The 24,608-nt window shown below is 43.6% G+C and overlaps 1 protein-coding gene across 1 annotated transcript; it reads left to right on the top strand.

The window, feature by feature from the left end:
- The first annotated feature begins 1,174 nt into the window (after positions 1-1,174).
- LOC146185819 (ATP-binding cassette sub-family G member 1-like) lies at positions 1,175-22,085 on the top strand. Its single transcript, XM_084605587.1, has 11 exons — positions 1,175-1,292; positions 3,498-3,684; positions 4,838-4,983; positions 6,678-6,801; positions 7,156-7,270; positions 8,019-8,167; positions 8,913-9,014; positions 9,846-10,014; positions 14,340-14,440; positions 14,624-14,779; positions 20,918-22,085. Exons 1-11 carry the CDS (start codon positions 1,198-1,200, stop codon positions 21,263-21,265), a joined length of 1,692 nt encoding a protein of 563 aa, XP_084461713.1. The 5' UTR covers positions 1,175-1,197; the 3' UTR covers positions 21,266-22,085.
- The last annotated feature ends 2,523 nt before the right edge of the window (positions 22,086-24,608 follow it).

The following is a 24,608-nucleotide window of genomic DNA, read 5'->3' as shown; positions in this document are numbered from 1 at the left end:
GAACTATTTAACTCTTATGTCATCCACGGTAACGAACGGTCACACAATTTATAGAAAGGGGCTGCGTTGTAATAGTAACACCTAGAAAGAGTTGACAAATGGTGTACCAAGTTACGGCGTTGGTACTGTTGAAGCACCCAAGTATGCAAAATGGTCTTGGGTGTGCGAAAAGGAGGGAGGGGGAGGGATTGGAACGGCAGATTGCGGCGTGCGCTCTACGATTTCATGACTTCAACATTAAGCATACAAGTAATATAGAATAAATCTCGTAGTACGATTGAGGAAACCTGTATACTGTATAGCGTCATGAACAGCACTTTTGCTTACACAACTTCTCAAACTATATATGTCCTGCCAGCAGTTTTTTATGCCTTTTAGTGAGCAAACTTAGTTACAGCCATGAGTGGTTTGCTTTCAAACTTCTGAATGCTCGCTGAGATCGGAATTCGTTGTATCTTGAGGTGGCTGAAGGAGGTCATAGTGCTCCATACGATGCCGAAAATGCGTCTTATTTATCTGCAGCGACACGGCTTCCTTCGCGCGGGTTAGTGTTGTTTATATAGTATCAGTTCGCAGCACGCAACAAAACCCAAGTTGGCAACGAGGAAGACGATGCTCTCAAACTAGCACGCTGCATGGCATTCTCAACGAATAGCAAGAAATGCACTTGGTGACCTCGCTGTCGCTAGGAGGTTTCGCGATGGTAAGCAGCAAAGCGTGCAACGCGTAATAATGCGACGATGCTGACACTTCCTGCTATTTTCGCCGCTTCCCGTCGACCATCAAAATAAAGACGCCAAACGAGTATGCGAATGAGAAAATTTCGTAACACACACGCATTACGCCGCTCTTGATAAGTGGAGCTAAATATGCTTGGCGAGCGGGCGGCCGCCTGCACCCAAGGCCACACCACGCAATTGAGCGTAAGGTTTCATGGCGTAACGTTTCTTGGCTCATCACAACACTCACGTCGTGGCCAACATGTTTTACATTTTTTTTGCCTTTTTAATACTGGCTATTTTAACGTTTTATCCTCTGTTTTAATGCTTCTTTCCGTGCACAGGAATAAACGATTCCTCACGCTGACACACTGCTAGCATTTTTTGCTGGCATTCTGTTACATTTTTATACAAGCGCTTCAAATGCTTTGTTGCCTTATTTTACATTTCCACAGAGAGAAAGGCGCTTATAAGCAACATGCAAGGCAAAGCTTTGCCGGGCACCTTGACTGCGGTAATGGGGCCTTCCGGAGCCGGCAAAACAACCCTTTTGAATGTTCTTTCAGGACACTAGTAAGTGACGTTTCGCTTGCGTTCACATATTCACTGCTGTAAGTGCATTCCACATTTCCTGAATTGGTTAAATATCCCGTTTTCTGGCCCAGCATTCTGAGTCAGTATACTTTAATTCATCTCTTCCCTATCCTGTTAGTGCATCATCCGGCGCTCCACAAGGCTCTGTTTTATAGGCCCACTTGTTTTCTTGTTATGCATTACTCACCTGCCACATTGCGTATCCGTTAAAAGTCATTTTTACGCTTGATGATTGCGCCTTATATCATAACAATAAAACAACGCTTGAAGTGAGACATAAACTGCTCAATGACTCATTTACTAAATTTTGTAGGTGGTACAAGAAATGACAAACGAAAATTAATTTCTCTAAAGCTGTTTCCGTGCTTTTTTTATATCTCCTTCACTTTTCACGTTAAATTTCACAGTCGGGATTTAGAAATAATCACAACATTCGGTCTTCCTCTTTCTCATGAGATGTCATGGTCCAAACGAATTGATATCATAGGTCACACGACTGTTAAACATTCCGGGTACCTTCATCGTGCATTGCGCAAGGCACCGAAGGACACAAAACTACTCACATATGAAACACTTATGCACCCAATTTTTCATGGATGCATCGTATGGAATCTTAATACGAAATCTGATTTTTTAAGGTTAGAATCAGCTCCGCTTCATTTTTCACAACTGCAGCTGTGAGTTTTCTCCTTCTCATTATAAAGATGTACGTCTCACTGCACTATCATCTCGCCGACGATTAGAATGGTTGAAGTTTTTGCATACACTGGTTAATTCTCCGTCCCTTCCTTCCCTGAATAACTATTTGAACTTTACCAAGCCTTCCATTACAAGACGTTTCCATAGCATGAACATTTCCCCTTTGTTCTCCCGCACTGAAACTTTCAAATTGCTTCATTCCTAATTCGCTTCCAGAAACGTCCGCTCACGAGCCATGGACGACTTTCTAACGGCCATTAGTTCTTAGTACCATTTTTATTTGACTTTAATTTGTACATGTTTGTATTTTTCTAACTAATCTTTCCCTTCCTGCTTACTCCTGCAATCGCCTCACTGAGGCTGCAGTATCTGTAAATAAATAGGTAAAATGATAAGGTACAATAGAAACGTGTTTTGCAGTCAGTCTTGCTAAACTAGCAGTTGGCCTCCAATGACTCTGTTTGTGCCCGAAGTACAGCTACAGAAAATACGTGTTATAACCGTCAGCGCTCCAGATAGTCTTGAATATTAGCGCAGTCATTGGACGCTCGCATTTATTTCCTTATTGTGACTAAACATCCCTTTTATAAGTATTTAATATTAGTCGCTATTTTCACCCTCCTTAGCACATTTCCCATGAATTATATTATATCCGTCTGTGAACAGGCGTCGCTTATTTTTCTTCTGCTAGTGGTCGAAGTTGTAACTTGCATTACTCCAAGTAGTGGAATTGTTTCGACCAGTTACAGCACTCGTGGAGTTTTAAAATCGCTTTGCAGCTAACCCCAAAACTCGCTTGTAACGGTTAAAATTCTTCATAATAAATCGTTACTCCTTCCATCGCTGAATGTCTATGTTTATTTTACGGGCATTACAGGTTTTTATTTCAGTCAGCGGCCCTCGCTACACTCTATTCACTGTACTATATCTATCAGATGAACGGATCTCTGAAGGTTTTAGGCACGCACTTTATCTCTACAGCTTCCTTAGCACAGATAGGTTGTTATATTTGCAAAGCATTCATAAACCATAAATAAGGAGTAACCGTTTTGAGCCAATGCGACCGAAGCACTAGCTAGAGCCTCGCACTGTATACTTGTTCGCAGCCTGCTCGCACTTGAAAAAATTACATGTCGTGTACTAAGCGGATTTTTCTGTCACACTGTGCTCTTCAACCGAATAATGTTTCTGTGTAGAGTGTGCGCTTGGAGCGTACTACATGCACTGCTCGCTGGAACGTGTATCGAGTAATGACTGTGCTTGTACAAATGGTGCCTTAGCACTAATTTTCAGCAATGGCTCTATTACTCAAGTTGAGCTAATTATTGCACCTTCGTCTTTTGGTGCTCTATGATCGAGTGGTGCTGTAAGCAATGTGCTAGGCTGAAATGTGGCCTGATTTAAGGGGTATCGATTACTTGGCTTGACATTCATTTTAGAGCCTAGACTAGCAAATTTTCATTTGCGTTGTTTTCTTGACGTCAGCGACCGAGGCTACGAAGGCGAAGTCCGTGTCAACGGGTGGGTGCGGAATACGGAGCTGTTCAACCGGCAAAGCTGCTACGTCATGCAGGATGACGTCTTGCTACCGGAGCTCACCGTGCACGAGTCGCTGGACATGAGCATTCGTCTCCGCATGCCGTCTCTACCACCATCCAAGCGGAGTCATTTGGTAGGTAAACGATTTACGGTTACTGCACAAACATTCCTGCAGACCTTGCCAGCTCCTCTCGGATAGATTAAAAGGAAAATACGAGAAACAGTGAAGCTATCCAGGGTTTCTCACTTTTTCTAGATTTGTTTTTATTTTTGGCAATTATAACAGGCGATGGACCCAATATACCGCCACCGTTGAACAACGTACCTCTTAGCATCCAACTACTAGCGCACCTGCAAACTTGGCCCTGTCGTATGGTGTCAGGACACCACACACCTTGACGTCACGCACAGCCCTGTGTTACGTCACATTGGACTCGGCCATGCCACTGGCCAACTGCCACCTGCCAGAGTAGTGGCCACGTCTGGGCTAGTAAATGCTTGTAATGCCTTAATATTGAAAGCATTTGGCCTCCATTACTTCCAAACTCACCACCTGCAAAGAACACATAACTCCAGCAGCTCTTAGATCCAGCGGAATGTCGGTTTATCTAGACTTTTTGCGCTGTCACTCTGATGAACAGGTATCGACGTTTCCTAACAACTGATTTAAATTTTCTCTCGACTCGACAATGCCATAAGTGGAGCAATAAGCCCAAAACAAACACGCGCTGTTCATTTGCATTCAATGGAAACCTTGAAGCAGGTGTGTATATTCATACTTACAAGGGCCAATGATTTTTCGTTTTCTGAGTAAGCGATTTGTAAGCTGCAAAAGGTAGTCGAGCCTTGAACATGCTTGTTAGAGAGTCGAAGCTTCCGAAGAAATTCCCTTTGTTGGGTCGTGTTTTCTATTTATGTGGGCACTATACAGTTGATGTTATCAGAGCTAATGCGCTCACGGGGCAGCCAATGAGAATTTTGTCCGCACAGGCTGCGAGATCGCTGGTTCTCAATGACGTAGCCCGACCTGTGCCAAACATACGCTTTGCAATTATAGCAGGGCATAAGTCAAGTGACTTAATGGGGTGCCAGTACGGCTTGAGGGATTCGACAAATAAGGAACGCGTCCTGTGCGGGCGAGGCTATATCGGCACATTGGCTTCAGAAAAGGCTTTCACGTGCTCAAACACTCTACTTTGCCGTTTACGCTATATCATTACGCATTGTTCGCTTAACAAATTACTGTTAGCCAACCCAGGTGCTTAAGCACAATTAATATTTTACAGGTGAGCGAAACGCTATCACAATGGGGACTCGAAGAGTGCCAGAACACGAGAGCTGGACACCTCTCAGGGGGACAACGTAAGAGGCTCTCTATTGCACAGGAGATCGTCAGCAAACCACCCGTTATATTCCTCGATGAACCGACGAGGTGAGATCGTCGTACTGTAATCGCTTTTCTGCACGCATCGTTATCAGTGCTTGTTTTCGAAGCGCTTGGTTGCGATTAATTCTTCAGCTATCTCACCCGGATTTCTCGATGCAAGTGTCCATCGCCTTGGTAACAATGCTCATAGCAGCTGGACCAATCCGATCACCAGTGTTACGCGCATGCGCGCACGCAGCCGGTCAGATCACGAGCGTGACTGCGTTTGCTCTCCGAGTAGGCAGCCAGTAAGTGCGCAGCTACTGTACCGATTATATATCCACCTGTCGTGTGAGACGAGATGAGGCTTAGCAAGTGACCATCACCCATAAAAGAGGAGCTTCCTGAAAGAAACCTCTGTCATGCAGCCTCTGAAAGTCACTGATACGCAACGAAACTGTACAATGTGGTTGAGGAATGCGGGACATTGATCGCCACCGACCCGCAATGAAGACTGGGCAGAAATGATGCCTACAGTAAGTGCAGGAATCCGCCGGGTAACGGTGCACCCAGGAAACTGTCAAGGAACATAAGGCGATGCCTCGATGGAGACATCGTGCTGTTCCGGAACAGCCATCTACTGTAAAAGCCAATGCTGAATTTGCGAGTCACTTCATTCAGGACGAGTTGAAAGCGTCTAACAGTCTGTGAAATGGACCATGGTTAACGTTTCACTTCATGTGTGTGCAAAACCGACACCACGAGATAATAATATTATGCCGTTGTGTTAATAGTCAGTTTCGTACTGCATCATGAAGAATTGCCTCGAACTTTATGGCCAGAGGGTGCAGGTATCTGCATAAATTTCCTTCTTAAATAAAAGCACATAAAATTTTATGTACTTTCTTAAAATCCTGGAGTGGTCCATCGCAAATGCTTTCCTCTCATGTGCAAGAATATTCCCTTGAAAACGCAATGTGAATTCCTGGTTCCATTTGTTGTAAATAAGGCATGGAACCAATTACTCACATAAAAAAAATATTAATTTCAGTAACATGCTAAAATTATATTTATCAATAATAACCCATTGTTTGGTAAATGCTTTTTACCTGGTTTATGTATAACTGATTAATAACAATGTAATCAGCCCAAATAGGTACATATATCATAGGTTTGTTTGTTGCTTACGTGTCATGAGTATTTGTATTAATTTGTGTAGCCAGCCATCTACCGAATGTTTATTGCAGTTCACATTGAAACCCGTGTAAAAGCCACCAGCTTGTGTTTCCAACTGTGCTCTGCGTGCTGTTTGCGTCTCATATCTTGTCAATTGTAGTCTTCTAATCAAGCTGCGCGGAAATAATTGTACCAGTGATATCAAGATTGTATACCTTTTTTTATCGCGTGCTTGCGTTATCATCATTCGCCTATGCCGTTGGGCTGTTATGGTTGAGCACAATAATTAAAGACAGCGTTAAACTTTGATATAATACAACAGTTTGCGCCCTCTTGGCAACAACAACGTACCGAAATATTAAGGGCAAATCAGGAAAATTATTATGGTTGACGCATACTTTCTTAGTTGCGCCGATCATGTACGTACATTATCTACTCATTGTCTTAAGTTTTAGAGGAATTTCCCATGGTGGAGTAGATATTTTGATAAAAGAGTACAGTGGTGATGCCAATTAGTATTTACTCTCCTATTATCTACTAATAAATGATGACCCCCCGCTCCCACCTCTTACTTTCATCAATAGCGGTCTTGACTCCATCACCGCCTTACGCTGCGTTTCTGCAATTAAGGCCTTCGCTTTGGATGGCCACACAGTTATATGCTCCGTCCACAATCCAAGTGCGAAACTCTTCTCTTACTTCGATGTGGTAAGTTTTCATTGGAAATTCCGCATAAGAAGTCCTAAACAGTCCAATTTCTAAGATAAACGTGCAATGGCACTAAGCTAAACTCACGCGAAGCTGTCTAGTATTTATTCGGGCTCGAAGCCGTGGGCCTGCAGCCTCATCCTTTTGATTCCCAACGCGCCTTCCCAGGATTATCTTTGAAGTTTTTCGCTACTCTCAGATTTATTTCTTTTAGCAGGCAGAAGTTAACAAAAGAAATAGCTTTCCATGAAACTCACCAGCTGTCTTTATTGGTCCAGTTTTCATCACCACCACGGCACAACGCATTTCACGATTTGTGTTAGTGTGTTTTTACATGTAGAATCTGTTTTGCAGCTGTATATGATATCGGAAGGACGCTGCATCTACAACGGCTCAGTACAGGCACTCCTGCCGTTCCTTGATTCTCAAGGTCTGCAATGTCCCATTCACCACAACCCAGCTGATTACAGTAAGTAGGACTGTCCACATCTGTAGTTCTAGGATGAGCAATTTATCATTGGAGTTATGCAAGGCAAAAAAAGGATAACAAACACGTCATAAACCAGAAGTCACTCATTATCTGTCACATGCCTATCGTCTCACAAGGCGTGGAAGATTATTTTCATGTCCCGGCACACACCACGATTTTCCAAGGGCTACGTACCGGTGCGGACAAAAGTAAACGGAGCACGCAATTTCCTTCTAATATTTTGCATGCATTGCATAATTGAAACTCGCAGTCGTGGCATGTGCGAACCGGTAGTAGACACCAGTACCTTTTTGGACAGATATTGTTTTCTTATCCCCAGTGCAGAAGGCGTGATTTTAAACTGAACGCAAAAGCGTGCTCCGTTTACTTATATCCGCACCTGTACATTCTATTATGTACGGAAGTGACTTATTTACTTCTCTAATAAGCTTGAGATCTTCCCATATATTTTAATATTGCAGGAACCTGCATACGGGTAATACGGCAAGATTTTTATGAGAACATTAAACGAAGGAAAAGAAACTGATAAGCTTATCGAGCAACCCAACAGTTACACGTGTAACTTGCTGTCGGTCAAAGTACTCGATAACATATGTTTTGCATTCAACCATATTTCATAATAGCCGCAATTTGTTCTCTCTGTGCCAACATGTGTAGCATAGATTTAATCCCTTCGCACATCTCCGCTTCTTTGTCATTATTACCTAAAATGTGCTTATTTTATTAGTCACAGAGATTGCCTGTGGAGAACATGGCGAGGCAAAGGCTCAGCTTTCGAAGCATTTCAATCCACCATGCACGGAAACGAACAAAGGCGATGCGATACTCTCTTCTCAATCTCGCACACGTTACGGTGGGCGTGTCATGACAAAGCAGGTAAAGGCAATTTTCTTCATGCGGGCTCATTCAACAAAAAAAAAAAAATGTATGGCCTTAATATGCACAATGTTCTCGCTGTGTGATAACCGGTACTGACACATTCTCGATGTCGGCGTCATCCCGCTAGCAAAGGAATAGCACTTTCGTGTGTAATGAAGCACGGCATGTTCTTCTTAGTGTGTATGCATAACTTTAACTTCTGAGAAAGGAAAGAGAAATTCATTTGTGTGACTCAATGAACTCTATATTGCCACGGTACAAGTGCGCTGCTCGACGAGAATATTCGCTGCGTCATTCATTGATAAAGGCTTCCAGGTATGCTTGCGTGCGAGCACGTCATGGCTAGTGAAACTCGAGAGCAAGGATGAAGGAATACTTGCAATTTTATTATTTATTATCAAACTGCCATGTTTGTCTCTGCTGCATTATAACTTTGCCACTGATATATGTCACCCTTGTGTTTGAGTCATTTTTTTAGGTTATGCCGATTTGTCCCGGTGTTTAAAGATGTGATAGCTGTATGTAAGTGTACCTGTTCTTTAGGATCACAGCTGAAAGGCATGCACTCAGCATGCGATACTTTGTTTTGCTAAAGAGGATAAAGGGGGTTTTGTTCACACGATATTTGTACGTTGGTGCATATCGCTGTTTGGTGGATATTAGCAAACGTATCTCCAAACCTGCTTACTTAAAGTCGTCAATTATTTTGTAGTGTCAATGTACACAACTCCGTGTATTTCAGGAGCTCCGAGAAGCTCTGTTACAACACAAAGAAGACGTCAGCTATATCGTGCAGTTCTTTGTACTAATACGAAGATGCTTTCTATGCATTGTCAGAAACAAGGTGAGCAGTGCAAGTTTTTATAGTTTCACTGCCTTCTGCTTGCAATGTTATGTTCTATAAGCTGAAACGGAAGTGCCTAGACTTTTCGTGGCGTAATGTTTGTTTAGTTCTTTCTACAGCAAAGCTGACAGATGAAAAAGTAGCACTGATGCTCATAAATAACATTGACGGGAGAAAATTGCAACCCTTTCTAAAGAACCAACCACTAATGGTATATGCATTGGTAGCAACTCAGAGGACTCTCTAGAGCAGTATTAGTATTCCTTTCTTCTGATTTATTGTGCTATTATGATTAATAATGTGCATAAGAATTGTTATCCCCCAAATCGATTGAAGGAAGAAAAAGATGCCATGAAGCTTACCAGTGATCATCGCAGCCAAGGGTAGAATTGTGCGTTAATATCTTTTTTATTTATTTGGCTTTAGTTTTATCTTTCTGTATCCAAGCATATAATTTTTCACAAGCTCAGGCACGTAAGTAACGACTTTGAAAGCTGTCTACCATATAAATAATATATTTTAGAAGTTCACTGTCAGAACTGATGGACTCTATTCAGACTTCATACTACTTGAAAATATTGTGTACCTGGTTTTCTGTTAATGCCAGGTAGCTTTCAAAGATTTGTTGTTAAGGACGAGTAGCTTTCGGAAGCTGACTGGAATCAAAAATTGACGTAGGCTGAACTTTGCCTTCAGTAAAGTCCAGGGTACGAAAGCTTCCACGGCTCCATGAATTTGGCTTATAATTATAGTAAATTGAAAATAACTATTGACGTCACTGGTTCGGGATAAGACATAAAAAATTGCTACTCTTTTCACTTTTCTTGACAGGTCGCAACTCACCTACGTCTTGGAGTTTACCTCTGTTTCGCAGTGATGTTGACGGGCCTATTCTACGGCATTGGGGACGAAGCTGCACGGGCGACTAACAATTTGGCTTTTATCATACTCATGATTTCCATGCTGCTCTTCCAGTCAACTATGCCTACTGTCATGATCTGCAAGTATTGTATTTTCTTGAATAAAAGACAAATGTGCGCACGAGGCGCCGCACTCAAAATAGCCAGAGTTTATTGGATCCGAAAGGAAAGGTTTCTTTTTATAAAATTCCTAATTACAGTATAAATTGTGTTGCGACATGTTTCATCAGAGAAAATATTTTCTTCAATATTGTGGTGGTCAAAAAACCATTTGTGCTAATTAGATGTGCTAATTAGACAATGAAAAGAACACTACTCTGTCTCTACTTTCACTTTCACCGTGCCAAATTTGACCAGATCTTTGAGATCCATATTGTGTAAATAAACTATCTCTAGATCATCATCATCAACAACCTGATTTCGCCCATAGCCTTCCAATCAATCTAGTTCTGTTCGAGATGCTGCGATGTTATCCCTGCTGCCTTTCTTAAATCATATCATCCGTCTGTCTATTTTTCTGCTGGTTCTAGCTACGCTGGCCTTTTCGTGGATACAGTCATTTACCGGTTAACAGCCATTGTTATCTGGCTTTTGCAATATATCTGCTAATGACCATTTCTTCTTGAATTCGACTAAAATCTCACCATCTCAGATTTGTTCCCTGACCCACACTGCTCTTTGCACATTACACCTTTCAATATATTTCCCTAGCGCGCTGTGTTGTCTCCAATTTCAATTGAAACGATTTCGTAGAGCTCCAAGTTTCTGCCCCATAGGTGAGTACCGAAAAGGGACACCTGTTAGCCTGTTGCATATTTTCATGAGAAATACTAGTGAACTGCGAGTCAATATCTCAGAACTGATATCATATATGCTCGATTCTATTCTTTTTTTTATTTAGTCATCTCAATACCGGGGACTCTATCGGTGGCCACAACCTACCCTAAGGAGATCTATTATCTTGCCAATTCCGAAACCTCTTTACCTAACGTAAACTGCTCTTTCATTTGTAGACCCTCGAACATGGTTTCTGCATTATGATTTTCATCCACCGACGTGCTTCGCCTGCCTAATTTTTTTACCTTGTTTTTCAGTTCGTCTCCTATTTTACTTATCAATACAATGTCATCAGTGAATTGCAGATTACTAAGGTATTCTCCACCAACCCTTACTCCACTTGTTCTCAACCCAAATATCTGAATACCTTCTGTAGACTCGGTTATTAAATTAGTGAAGTCGTACCTCTCTGTTAAACACCCTTTCTTTGGGGGGATTTTATTGCTTACTTTGCGAACTACTTTTGTGGCTGCTATGCAGCCGTTATAAATATTTCTGTATTTTTTTTTTGCATGTGCCACTCCTACACCCTGACTTCCCAATTCTAGCACGACTGTTAAGTTTTCGACTAAACCTAATTTCTGCTCGTGATATATGAAAGATATTGAAGCGGTTATCTACATTCTATGCATTTCTCTATCACCCAATTGATAACGTGACTATGATCGTTTGTCGAGTCATCTTTATGAAAGCCTAACTGATTATTTTATTCATTTAGTTCTATTTGCGATTACCTTACTGAAAGCTTTCAGCCGACGGATAGTAAGCTGATCGGCGTCTTCTTTCGTATAGGTTAAGATGTTCACGCTATTCCATGCCCGCTCGAAGCCATGAGGCATTGCGTATATAGGGCGGGCAATTTCTTAAGGACAAACTCCTGCCGCCCTTCAACAGGTCTGCTGTTACCTAGTCCTTACCAGCTGTTTTTCTCCTTTTTATTGCATCTAGCGACTTCTTTACTTCCTCTTAGCTTGCTGCAAGGATGCCCAATAAGATATAGCTGTGTGTTAATGCCTCTCTCCTTGGCGACCTGAATACGCTGGGAAATGTGCAGGTCCATGTAGAGTTCTTCGGTTATTTTAACTATGTTATCTATATTGATAACTACACTAAACTTTCCTTCTCTCTTAACGCAGACATCAAATTTTCGCCCATGCCTAATTTCCTTTTGAGCGCTCTCAGGCTACCTCAGATCTTTAGAGCATTTTTTATATACCAATCTTTCCCGCAGTATACTTCCTTATACTGGTCACTTTTCGCTGATCGATGTATTTTTAAAGCTGTGATAATTATGTACTGCTCATTGGGTTGAATTTTTTCATGCTTTGGCGCGTCTTATTCATATCTTTTGTCGCCTGTGAGCACTTACCGATATTTATACCGCCTGGTTCTATCGCAAATTCAGCTCTCATATTTGTGACATTAGAGTTTGTTTCTTCGGCATTAAAAACGTCGTCTTCGGTAAAAGCCGAACATTGTTCTGCAACTAGGTAATTATTCCTCCATTTCTCTTCTGAAAGATAACTTTCTGAATTACTTGTCTCGATTAATTCATTTCATTCCATTTTCAAGCCTGGGCTAATTCGAAACGTTACCGTCCATAGAGCCACCATCGCACCTTGTCACAGCTCAAGCACATGCGCGATGCTAGAGTAAGCGTGTGGTATAAAGGCTCTCGTTTATAATGCGGTAGCATGGAGTCCTCATTCCGAGTACACCGGGTGTTGTACTGCGTATGTAACTCAAATCTCTCGGGGGTCAAGAGATTGCACATGGTCTCGTGACGGTACGCTATACCGCTAATCAATAACCTCTTGGACGCTCTAACACATGTAAGCAGCCATCTTAGGTAGTGCAGCTGCTTAGGCCTACACATTCCACTGCTTCTTAGCACTGGTAATGGAGGCTACTAACTAGCTAATAGCTAACGCCACCACTTGGTAAAACTGCGTAAACGTAAAGTAATGACCAAAAGATGTACACCACATGTAACCGGTTGTTTGAGCTCGGGAAAACTGCATTGTAACGCCATCTAGCAAATGCCATCTTGGGTAGAGCCAATCGTGAAGTGTACTATTTTATCGATATGCATATGTCGCTCTCCCTGTCGCTTCGATGCAGTTTTCCCAAGCTCCGCCACCGGCTGCGAGTTGTAAACCTCTTTTTTTTACGACTGTACATACGATCACGCTGTCACGTGCCCTCTTAAGGATGTTATAGTGTCGGCTAATTTTTTTAGCACTGGCATTAGGACTCTTCACGTGCACGTACGGTTCCTCCGTTGCAGAAGAAATTGTATTCATGATCCTCAAATTGTTTAGTTTTGCAAGCCTTGCTTAGAACACCACTTGCAATTCCTGGGTCCTACGAGATAACCCTCCTGGGCTGGGTTTCCAGCCTGCTTTTTTTCTACCTTTGCATTCAATTAACTCATCAGTGCAGTATACTGTGCTTTTATTTTACTCATGCCCATTTCCATATGTCCATGAAAGCGGGATGTGCGTGCGTAGACCTATACTACTTTCATTTTATGCCTCATTTGTTCTGTAATTACGATCACTGCCATCCTCCCGTCAATGCCCTGAAACACGTGTGTTGCTAGTTGTATATTTATCGTTGAACAAGCTCGCACTTACTTCTAGAATGTCTGCTAGGCCTTGATGCATGCCCACCCTTTATCACTGAATATGTTTGATCAGCTTTCCAGCCTCCCAAAGCATCTGACATCCCTTTTAATACAATTTATTTCCTCGAACCGCACTGTTAGACAAGTCACACTGCGTAAGGTCCTAGCGTTAAACAAGGAAAAGCTCATATTTCAATAGTGGCCTGCCAAGATACAGAAACACTTATGCCCTCTATTGTGTCACATGATTGACCGCTGCATCGAAGGTTTCCTCGTGGTCTCTAGGGGCAGAGGGCTGGCGATTAATCAGTGTGCTGATATATAAAGTGATTGCGAAGCACTACAATAGGGTCACCAATTCCTGTTCTGGTATTAAAGCCCGTTTTACCGGCTCTGGTCACCAGAATCAGGTCGAAAGTCGACGCAAGAAGTTTTTTTTTTATCTACTGTAGAACTGCGCCAGACTGAGACTAGAACCGTATTTCATTTGACACAAACCATCTGCTTTTTCTTTTTGTTCTGCATGCTAATCTGCAATCAGTAGTAGTGATTTAGTTATTTTATTCTCGTGGTGGAAATGTACCCATCAAATAAACTAGCAACCAGGACATTCTCGCGAATGCACACACTGCTCCTGACATTTCGCCCTTTCAGCGCTGTAATACTATCTGCCCTGCAATGTTCAGTTTCACATGTGTGCAACCAGAAGAGATTCGCATGTCCACATCCTTGTCCGAACTTTTGACAACCCACCTATTCGCTCTTTTGGGTTGACGTCACGCCTCCCTATATTCCCGTACTTATTTCGTGCACTTGCACCTAAATCAATTTTAAAGCTCTATTTTGAGAGGTTCGTCTTCATTACGACGCATAACTTTTAGAATCTTTGCAAATGACTGCTTTTACCTGTGTGCACTGACATTTTGCCAATCATTTTTGCAGTTCCGACGGAATTGAATGTCTTACTACGTGAGCACCGAAATTGTTGGTACAAGCCAGTAATGTATTACATCGCCAGGGTCTTGACAGAAATTCCTTTTTTGGTACGTCTAAAAAACATATTTCATGCTCTCAAGCTTGTCTTGTATTTTAATCGAGATTTATTCCAGCCTAAATTTTCTATAGGCACTGTGTTCGTATTCTACTTTACCTGCATATTGTAACCAGAGCTCATACCTTAGTGTGCAGAGCTTAACGCAAGTTTGCCTTCCACGCATTTGCTGTAGCTCCTAGGGCCCACGGTGATGGTGCTCATCGTGTACTGGACGACGGAGCAACCAGCAGAGCTGTGGCGGCTAGCCTCCGTGGTGTTACTGAGCCTGCAAACCTGCTCCACCACGCAAGGCCTGGCACTCGTCGTGTCGGCTGCTTCCAGTGCTCAGGTGTGTGGATGGATACGCGGAAAGCATCGTGCTTACTTGCAATCTGCTTCGTTCTTGTGCTCTTTTAGATGCTATTCGAAGCATTCGCGGTCCCGCAACGTTTCGGTTCGAAAGAGCCGATCTTCACAACGGCTGTGAAACTTATCAAGAGTTAGTTGATTGAGATCTTCACATTCTGACAATACGGACGTCCCTATTCAATTTCGGCCTTCTTCTTGTGTTTATCTGCTATTTAATTACTTTTGCATGCAACACATGATCGAAAGTCTACTTTGTTGCTCCATGAAGGGGTCTTCTGTCCTCCCTTTAAGCAACTTAAGCGAGAAGCATTCCTTAAGGACGTAAAGTTAGTTTTCTGAAACTGCGAGTGGCACAAGTAAGCTGAAACAATTACGCGCACGTTTCCTTCTAATGCCAATCAGTTCTGCCACCTCCCTGTTGTCGTGAGCACACTTTTATTTAAAGCGATTAGAAAATTCTCGTAGCGTATCCGACTGCAGATGAGAGACAGCATCCCCTGATTTTATTGTTTGAGTTATAATAGCGCAATAACGTTAAAGGTCCCGTTCACCGAAAATCCGGCATCGGCGACTGGCGTCGGCGTCCGTCCATCAGCGTTGGTGTTGTGTGGGAAAAATCACGGGCATGGTGCTGACAGCTGACATTGCCGAGCAATACTGAACATAGGGTTTCCTGATGTTACGTTTGGCAGGAGCCCACAAACTGGGCCTTCTTAATTCAAATAGGAGGGTGATATCACAATCAGCCTGCCATGACCGTTGCATTAACGTTAACCCTAGGCCACGCGGGCACGTTCACACGGCTTCGTTAAAGCGGGGCGTTATATGTAGGCTACGCCATCAGGTTAAACCCTTATAGGTGAAGTGCAGTGTTTGCCATAGTTGCTTATTGCTGTCTTGTGGGAATCGACTGCCACAGTAATTTGTTACAGCTGAGCGACTAACGACTCCTCCCAAGCGGTTTATGAGGCAATGTTAGCATATACTAAAACAGAGATTGAATTTTGAAGCTCTTTTGAACTTCTCACTCAATACACTCTCCTTATGCGACAAGCACGTGGGAGGAGTTTACATGTTGGCAGATGCACGTATCGGTCTGTTAATAAGCGGCCCCCAGAAGGAACTTCATGCGTCCTGCGTTACCTGCGAGAACTGAAACTGAAAGCGATCTTGAAAAAAAGTCTGCAATTTTTTTCATCAAGTATGTTAAGATTTTCAAGGTCTATTCTGCGCCTTCAAAGCGGTTTGTTATTTTATACAGGCAAAACTCCGCGAACCTCTTGCATTAAGAAGCTTACAAGAACTGCTTAAAGGGTGCAACATCATCAATACTGGCATACGGTATACATTCGTAGTTACGGATACTAATCGTATCCGTTGTCTTCTCTGCGCGGTCAAAGGCCTCTGTATGCTGTGCGCAGCCCAGGTCAAAAGGCTACACAACAAAGCTCATGCTTAGGAGCATTTGGCCTTGTTTGTCAGAATACAGATACAAAAAATATCCTATTGACGCCAAGGTCAATAAGCAATAAACACGACATGCTTACGCAATATGAACGGCTGCAGTAATCATTAATTCAGAAGCGCTGCGTTTTGATGCAGTAATATAGCTTTTAGCGTCTTCTCGTGACATTTCTGAACGCCATCGCTTCCAGAAGTAAGGCCACACCTCCCAGGTTGACGACTGGGCACGTTGGTATGGGTTCATACTTAACCAGCCAAAAGACGAGACACAGCAAAGAGGAGGACAGGACAATGCTGGACTATCAACTAAATGTTTATTGATCAGAAGAAAACAACGAAGACTCCTTCCGAAAAGCTCGCGCACAACCCAACCGATGGAATGGCAGGGAATTGGGAAGAAGATGAAGAAGAAAATTCAAAGCCAATTCAAAGTCAAGGCCTAACTAACGACTTTTCTAATAGATCAAATTCCTTGCAATGACGGCTAACCGACGCCTCAGCCACACACTTGACCTCGGCTTTAGCAATGTAAAATGCTTCAACGGGCAGATAGGCAGATGTATAAATATGCGCCTGACGGAGCACTCTAATTCTCTGGGAGGGAAGGCGAGTTCTAATCTTGCGCTACATGTGCAATTTCGAGAGTGTAAGTCGGAGCATGACAGGTCCCTTTGTGCGCCTGACTTGAATATTACGGGTGTAGTTTACAGCAATGACAATCAACTCTGCGGAGAGTTCGTTGAAGAATTTTACATTGCTAAAGCCGAGGACAAGTGTGTGGCTAAGGCGTCGGATAGCCTTCATTATCAGGAATTTTATCTATTAGAAAAGTCGTTAGTTAGGCCTTGACTTTGAATTGGCTTTGAATTTTCTTCTTCATCCCCTTCATGGATCACTGCCTTGTCGTGGCGGAGGGGCTTGCGAAACTCGATGAAGTCGTGAGCTCTGCGGTGTAGGGCCACCCAAGATAGACAGGTCACGGCAGCGAGTTCTGACAAAATGTGATTCACTGGAGAAGGTAATGGCAACCCACTCCAGTATTTCCTGCCAAGAAAATCCTATGGCCAGTCACAATACCATTAATGATATGGCGCCGGAAGATGAGCCCCCCAGGTTGGAAGGCGTCCCACATGTCACTGGGGATGAACAAAAGGCGATTCCTAGTAGCCCCAGGACAAATGAAGCGGCTGGGCTAAAGCCAAAAGGCCGCTCAGTTGTGGATGTGCCGGCAAGCGACCGGAAAGTCCGATGTTGCAAGGAGATATATCACATAGCAACATGGAATGTAAGATCTATGACGCAAGGTAAACTAGATGTCGTCAAGCGAGAAATGGACAGATTGAATATTGATATCGTGGGTATCAGCGAGCTCAAGTGGACCGGAATGGGAGAATTAACTCCGGCGACCATTATGTCTTTTATTGTGGGCACGAATCCAAGAGAAGGAATGGGGTCGCTCTCATAGTAAACAGAAGAATGGGAAAAGCAGTGCTAGGGTACAACCCCAAAAACGACCGAATGATTTAACTTCGGATCCAAGGTCACCCTTTCAACATAACAGTTATCCAAGTCTATGCACCGACCACTACTGCTGAAGAAGCTGACGTTGAGAGATTTTATGCGGACCTACAATGCCTTTTAGACCGCACCCCATCATCAGACTTCGTTTTTCTCATAGGAGACTGGAATGCTAAGGTCGGGAGTGAAGAAATATCCGGAATTATAGGCAAGTTCGGTCTTGGCGAGCCAAATGAAGCTGGGCAGAGGCTAGTAGAGTTTTGTCAAGAAAACAACCTGACCATAGCGAATACTCATTTTCAACAGCACAAGAGGCGCCTGTACACATGGACTTCACCGGACGGTCTGTACAGGAATCAGATCGATTATATTCTTTGCCGGCAGAGATGGAGACGCGCTATACAAGCAGTAAAAACAAGGCCTGGAGCCGATTGTGGCACCGATCATCAGCTTCTTGTTGCCAAAATTAAGCTTCGATTGAGGAAAACGTAGAAAACCAGAAGGCCTTTCAGGTATGATCTGGATCAAATTCCATTAGAATATGCTGTGGAAGTGAGGAATCGATTTCAAAAATTAGATCTAGAAGACAGAGAGCCCGAAGAGATGTGGACTGATGTTCGTGATATATTACAAGAAGTAGCTACTAAGGTAGTTCCAAAGCAAAAGAAATGCAGGAAAGCAAACTGGTAATCTGAAGAGGCTTTGCAAATAGCTGAGGAAAGGAGGATGGCAAACTTTATGGGGGAAAGAGAAAGATACAAGGTTCTCAATGCGGATTTTCAGAAAATAGCAAGGAGAGATAAGAATGCCTTCCTGAACATACAGCGCCAAGCAGTTGAGGACAACAGCCAATTAAGCAACACAAGAGCTCTGTATAAGACAATCAAAGATATCAAAGGAAGCTTCGGTGCTAAGCTGGGCGTGATAAAGGACAAACGAGGCAAGGACCTCACTGAAGCCTCAGAGATAAAGAAGAGGTGGCAGGAATACACAGAAGAACTGTACAAGAAGGACCCGAATGTGCAAACCCAACATAAGACGGTTGTGATTACTGATCTCGAGCCGGGCATCCTGAAGAGTGAAGTTGAATAGGCCTTAGCCAGCCTTGCTAAGAACAAAGCTAGCGGAATTGATGGCATTCCAGCTGAGTTGCTTCAAAACCTCAACCATGACACTGTTACCATTCTGCATACATTATGTCAGAAGATTTGGACAACCCTGCAGTGGCCACAGGATTAGAGGAGGTCAGTTTACATCCCCATTCCAAAGAAAGGCAGTGCCAAAGATTGTTCCAACTACCGCACGGTCGCGCTTATTTCGCATGCTAGCAAGGTGATGTTGAAAATCCTCCAAGGTAGGCTGCAGCAGTATGTGGATCGGGAGCTTCCGGACGTGCAAGCTGAGTTTCGCAGGGGCAGAGGAACTAGAGACCAAATTGCCAACCTTCGCTGGATCATGGAAAAAGCAAGAAAGTTCCAGAAACCCATCTACTTCTGCTTTATTGATTATGCGAAAGCGTTTGACTGCGTAGATCACAGCAGATTGTGGCAAGCTCTTCAAGCGATGGGAGTTCCAATTCACCTCATCTGTCTCCTCGGGAACCTGTATGAAGGACAAGAGGCCACAGTCAGAACTGGGCATGGTCTTACTAATTGGTTTCCGATTGAGAAAGGAGTGAGGCAAGGCTGCATACTGTCGCCCTACCTATTTAACCTATATGCAGAGTGCATCATGAGGAAGGCCGGTTTGGACGAGTCTTCAGCTGGAGTGAAGATTGCTGGAAAACGTATCAACAACCTTAGATATGCGGATGATACCACTTTAATGGCAGAAAGTGAAGTGGATCTCGAGAGACTTCTGATGCGCGTACAAGAAGAGAGTGAGAAGTTTGGGCTTAAACTGAACATTGAAAAGACAAAGATCATGGCGTCTTGCCCTATCAAGTCCTGGAGCATCAATGGACAAGAAGTGGAAGCTGTGACAGATTTTCTCTTCTTGGGCTCCAAGATTACCTCGGAAGAAGACTGCAGCCATGAAATTAGGAGACGCCTGCTTCTGGGAAAGAGAGCAATGGTTAGCCTTGACAGCCTAGTAAAGAACAGAGACATTAGTCTGCCAACCAAGATCCGTATAACTCGTGCTATGGTCTTTCCAGTTGTGATGTATGGATGCGAGAGTTGGTCTGTGAAAAAGGCTGACCGCCGAAGAATTGACGCGTTTGAATTGTGGTGCTGGCGAAGACTCTTGAGAGTTCCTTGGACTGCCAGAAGATCAAATCAGTCGATACTGTCGACCATAAACCCTGACTGCTCATTGGAGGGTCAAATTCTAAAGTCAAAGCTCAGTTACTTTGGTCATCTGATGAGAAGAGAGGAGTTGCTGGAGAAAGATTTGATGTTGGGAAAGGTTGAGGGTCGCCGAAGAAGGGGTAGGCAGCGAACGCGATGGTTAGATGGCATCCACGAGGCACTGCAGATGAAGTTATGTGATGTTAGGAAGATAGTGAGAGACCGGAAAGCGTGGCGTGACATGGTCCATAGGGTCACGAAGAGTCGGGCACGACTGAACGACTGAACTGAAACTGAAACTTTCTTCTTCTTCTTCCCAATTTTCTGCCATTCCACAGGTTGGGTTGTGCGCGAGCTTTTCGGAAGGAGTCTTGGTTGTTTTCTTCTGATCAATAAACATTCAGTTGATAGTCCAGCCTTGTCCTGTCCTCCTCTTTGCTGTGTCTCGTCTTCTGGCTTGTTAGGTATGAACACCTCCCAGCTTTCACAGTGCTTACCGTCACCCACTCCGAGTAGGCCAGCGTCCTTAGTTCTCCTCCCTTTGCCACTTTCCGTGGTCCTCTGCTTTCCGGAATCCGAGGGTGGTCGGCGCGGGCGTATCGAGGTACATCGTATGTAAGGCTATAGCTTTAAACTGAGCCACCAAAGCATGCGAAGCATTACACATTGTATTGCTGTTGGTTTGGGTTTTGCGTGCCTTTGTCCCAATATGTCTGCGCGAAATGGCTTTGCGTTTCGAACTGACACTTATCAGAACTGTCGCGAAGGTCAGATAGTTATTTTTCAGTAAGAATGACAGTGTGACCGCAATAGCTGCGTTATTTTGACACAGCCTAACTTATTTACAGACGGCATTGTTCGTGGCGCTACCGGCTTCGGCGCCAGCGTTCCTGTTCAGCGGCTACTTCATGCCACCCAAGCTGCTTCAGCCCCCGATCGCCTGGGTCACCTACACCTCCCACTTGTACCACGCGATGCAGGGCATGGTATACGCGATCTACGGCGGTGGTCGTGCAGAGATGGAGTGTAACGAAGACACCTTCTGCTTCTTCGCCGAGCCCCAGCAGGTTCTGAGCGAGATTGGAGCAGAGAACGCTTTCCTGCACGTCAAATTTGGCATCTTGCTTGGCATGGAACTTTTTTACAAACTTTTAGCTTACGTCATTCTCAGGCAGCGCTTGCGGCTTAAAAGATAGTTGCATCCTGCAAAAGTCCTGCGCCGCGAGAAAGAAGTGGAAAAGAAACAACCACGGAGAAAGCATGCTTGCACTGCGTGTGTCAGTATCGGTTGTTAAGGGCATTTTATAAAGAGACAAGCCCAGGTGTTGCGTGTTGCCTTAAATTATTTTCATTAACTACGGCCAAGATAAATCCGGGGATTTACTTTTATTGAATGGTTGACTGTTTATTGATTGATTGACTTATTGAGAGTGATTGATTGACCGACCTATGTCGGCGGAGTGAGTTGAGAGAGAGGGAATAAACTTTATTTTCCTGTGACGTCTTTGCCCTTGAGTGCCTAATGGAGCGTTTGCCAGTGAGATTTATGCCGGTCATTAGAAAAAGCTGCAGAGCTGAACGAACAATCTCCGGTCAGCCAATCTCCACAACCTTGCTAGGAGAAGCGGTCAAATAAGCTGAATGTAGGGAGGCCAGTTATGTAAACGGTGATGGCAATCCATGTAAGGCATATACCACGGTTCTTCAAGGACGTTTCTGTTAAATACTCCTCAGTAATCGGGATTCGATGCATTTTCGCGCCGTTATGATCAAAATTTTAGGATGGTGCCGGTATGATTTACTTCTTCGTCAGAAACTTGATAAACTAAATCCCATGCCTCTGAAGTGTCAATTTCTCGGTTAACGCGCTCTTTATAAAATAAGTTATCTGCCTTGTATTTAAAATACCGATTCCAGGTTCCCAGCTACCTTTCAGTTAAGTTTTGAATAAAAAATGTCATCAATCACTGATATCAGGTTTCTATACCCAACACCTAAACAATTACAGAACAGAACAAAATTATCGCCTCTTTTTGTTGTTTAGTCCCTTTAGGTACAGACTACGTGGGACAAAACAAAGAACGTTTGGATTCTTGGGAACAGTTAAGCAAGGTATATGACGTATGAGTGACTTATGAGTCACTGCGGGCAATTGCGAAAGTTCTATCTCCTTGCCTTGATCCAGAAACGATGATGCAGAATCCTGTGAAGTTTTGCGTCCCGCTTTTTGCCTATAATTGGGGGGTTGCTTCTGAGTTTCTTAGTCACCATGATTTTTTTTTTTTTTTTAAGTTCATCGGATTGTTTTAAGGCACATCAGAAGCGAGAGGCAAAGCACAGCTAGGTGCCTCATTTTGAATGTGAAAGCTTATGTGGTCTATTCTATTATTGAAATTGTGTGCCCATACAGCAGCGAAAAGTCGCAAGTTAGACGTGGTAGCCTGCCACAGTCTCTACAACTCCGCCGGGGTGGCGCAGTGGTTACGGCGCTCGACTACTGTTACCAAGGATGCGGGATCGAATCCCGGCCTCGGCGGCAGCTTTTCGATGGAACCGTAAAGCAAGGCACCCGTGTGCTGTGCGATGTCAGTGCACGTTAAAGAACTCCAGGTGGTCGAAATTTCTCGAGTCCTCCACTACGGCGTCTCTCATAGCCTGAGTCGCTTTGGACGTTAAACCCGACAAAACCAAACCAAACAGTCTCTAGAGTTGCTGCCACTCCTCGGTCATGACAGAAGCAGTGGAAACTTTCCTAAAGATAATAAAATACATCGCAAAAATAAGCTCTGAGACGGAGGTGACGGAAACGGCACATGGGACAGATACTGCTTTCCGCTAGCCCGTGTTTAAGCCCGATTCGAAGAAAGCCACCAGCGAACACGTAGTCTCGCCAGTTTCGTTCTTGGCCTCTTCCGCGCTTACTCAAATATCTTCGCTTATCTCTGGCAACAATAGAGAACATTCGCCCCAAAAAAGTGTGCCATGCTTTCTGTGGCGTGAGTCGGGAGTGAGCGACGAGAGTTTGCTCTTTCGCGATAAATCATATTTCAGCCAGACAGGCGGCTCAGTCAACGACCGGATGAGGGGACACAAATCTAAAAAGAATTGAGATAAGATAGGTAAAAGGATCTTGAGACTCCACTTGTGAACGTCACTTCTGATTAGTTAAGATATTTTGCACGTTGAAACCACATGGCCAGAGGGCTATTTCATGCGTATAAAAGAAAGCGCAACTGCACCCAAAGTAAATGTTGATTCAAGGAAAACAGTGTGAAAACGCGCCTAGCCTCCCACCTGCATCAGGGTGAGCTTGGCGAAAACCCAACGCAGAACCTAAAGTTTTAGACGAAACACATCATTACAAAATGAAAACAACTTCTAAGGATGACTATGATACTTCTCAATGGTAATTTTCAAGCACAGCTACTTCAGTTGTTTTTGTTTGTTTGTTTTTTGCAATGTACTGAGGCAAGGAATGTGAGATATGCTTATATTTATCTATGCGCAATTACAAAGCACTGTTTAGCATTCTAAGGAGCCGAAAATAATTTCTCGAAAGAGAAAGAGGAGACGCAAGAAAGCGGGACTGAACTCATGGATCTTCTCTTCGTGACTCTCTTTCTCTCGGTTACACAAGTAACACCATCAACTATGGAGCAACTGAAGCGCCAAACGGGCCCATAAGAGCAAAGCTCTAAATTTTTTAGACCTAATACATTGTGCGCATAAAACGGCCTAACCCTGTCACCACCAGTACCAGGAGCCCATAAATCCACCTTTGCACTGATTGCGCAAGCAGGACTGGAATACAAATTAACCCCTTTTAAAAGTCTTCGCCTCCCTTAAAGTACCGAGGACTATACCCTACAAGCTATTATTCTCAGTGAAAACTGACTATTTGGGTCTTTACCGTTATATTAATTTGACGTCTAACGTAAAGGAGAAGGTCCATTTACCACCGAGAAGATTAGATTTATAGATGTTTACACACTCAGTTTAAAGTTTATGACGCCATTTTTTAAAGGATCAGTTGCCACCTAGATCCACGCACACGCGCGCGCACGCACGCACGCACGCACGCACGCACACACACACACACACACACACACACACACACACACACACACACACACACACACACAAAATTGTATGTCGAGACCGATCGCGGCATCTCGTTTCGTCTTTCCGCATTTACCCCATATAAACTTTTTTCGGTGATAATGGTGTTTTCGTAACTAGAACATAGTATGCCCGTCTATTTGCCCCAGTTCAACCTTACTGACGCAGAAATTTGATGCGAGTGTATCTCCAGCAAGCTTATCAACAAAGGAAGTTAAGAGTAGCTACGATTACTTTGGACTGTGTAGTTTAATGAAACACGACGACAGCGAGAGTAAACGTTGACTTTGTTTTGTCAGTCACTTTCATTAATTTCTAGGCCGCTTCCTTAACAGGTATGGTCTAGGTGATCAGGTACTGCAAAACGTGCCCTTTTTGCATCATTTCTAACTGTTTCTATATTGTACAAAAGCTTCCCCG

This window comes from Amblyomma maculatum, chromosome 6, assembly GCF_055883805.1.
Source record: "Amblyomma maculatum isolate TAMU_Amacu chromosome 6, ASM5588380v1, whole genome shotgun sequence".
Classification (NCBI taxonomy): Eukaryota; Metazoa; Arthropoda; class Arachnida; order Ixodida; family Ixodidae; genus Amblyomma; species Amblyomma maculatum.
This window is presented reverse-complemented; position numbering and strand designations above follow the sequence as displayed.

What these genes read in the sequence shown, in the direction of transcription:
- LOC146185819 (XM_084605587.1), top strand. Translation starts at nt 1,198, where the DNA reads ATGCAAGGCAAAGCTTTGCCGGGCACCTTGACTGCGGTAATGGGGCCT. An exon ending in CCACAACCCAGCTGATTACA is followed by an intron (nt 7,271 to 8,018) that starts GTAAGTAGGACT and finishes TTATTTTATTAG; the next exon opens with TCACAGAGATTGCCTGTGGA. An exon ending in GGCGTGTCATGACAAAGCAG is followed by an intron (nt 8,168 to 8,912) that starts GTAAAGGCAATT and finishes CGTGTATTTCAG; the next exon opens with GAGCTCCGAGAAGCTCTGTT.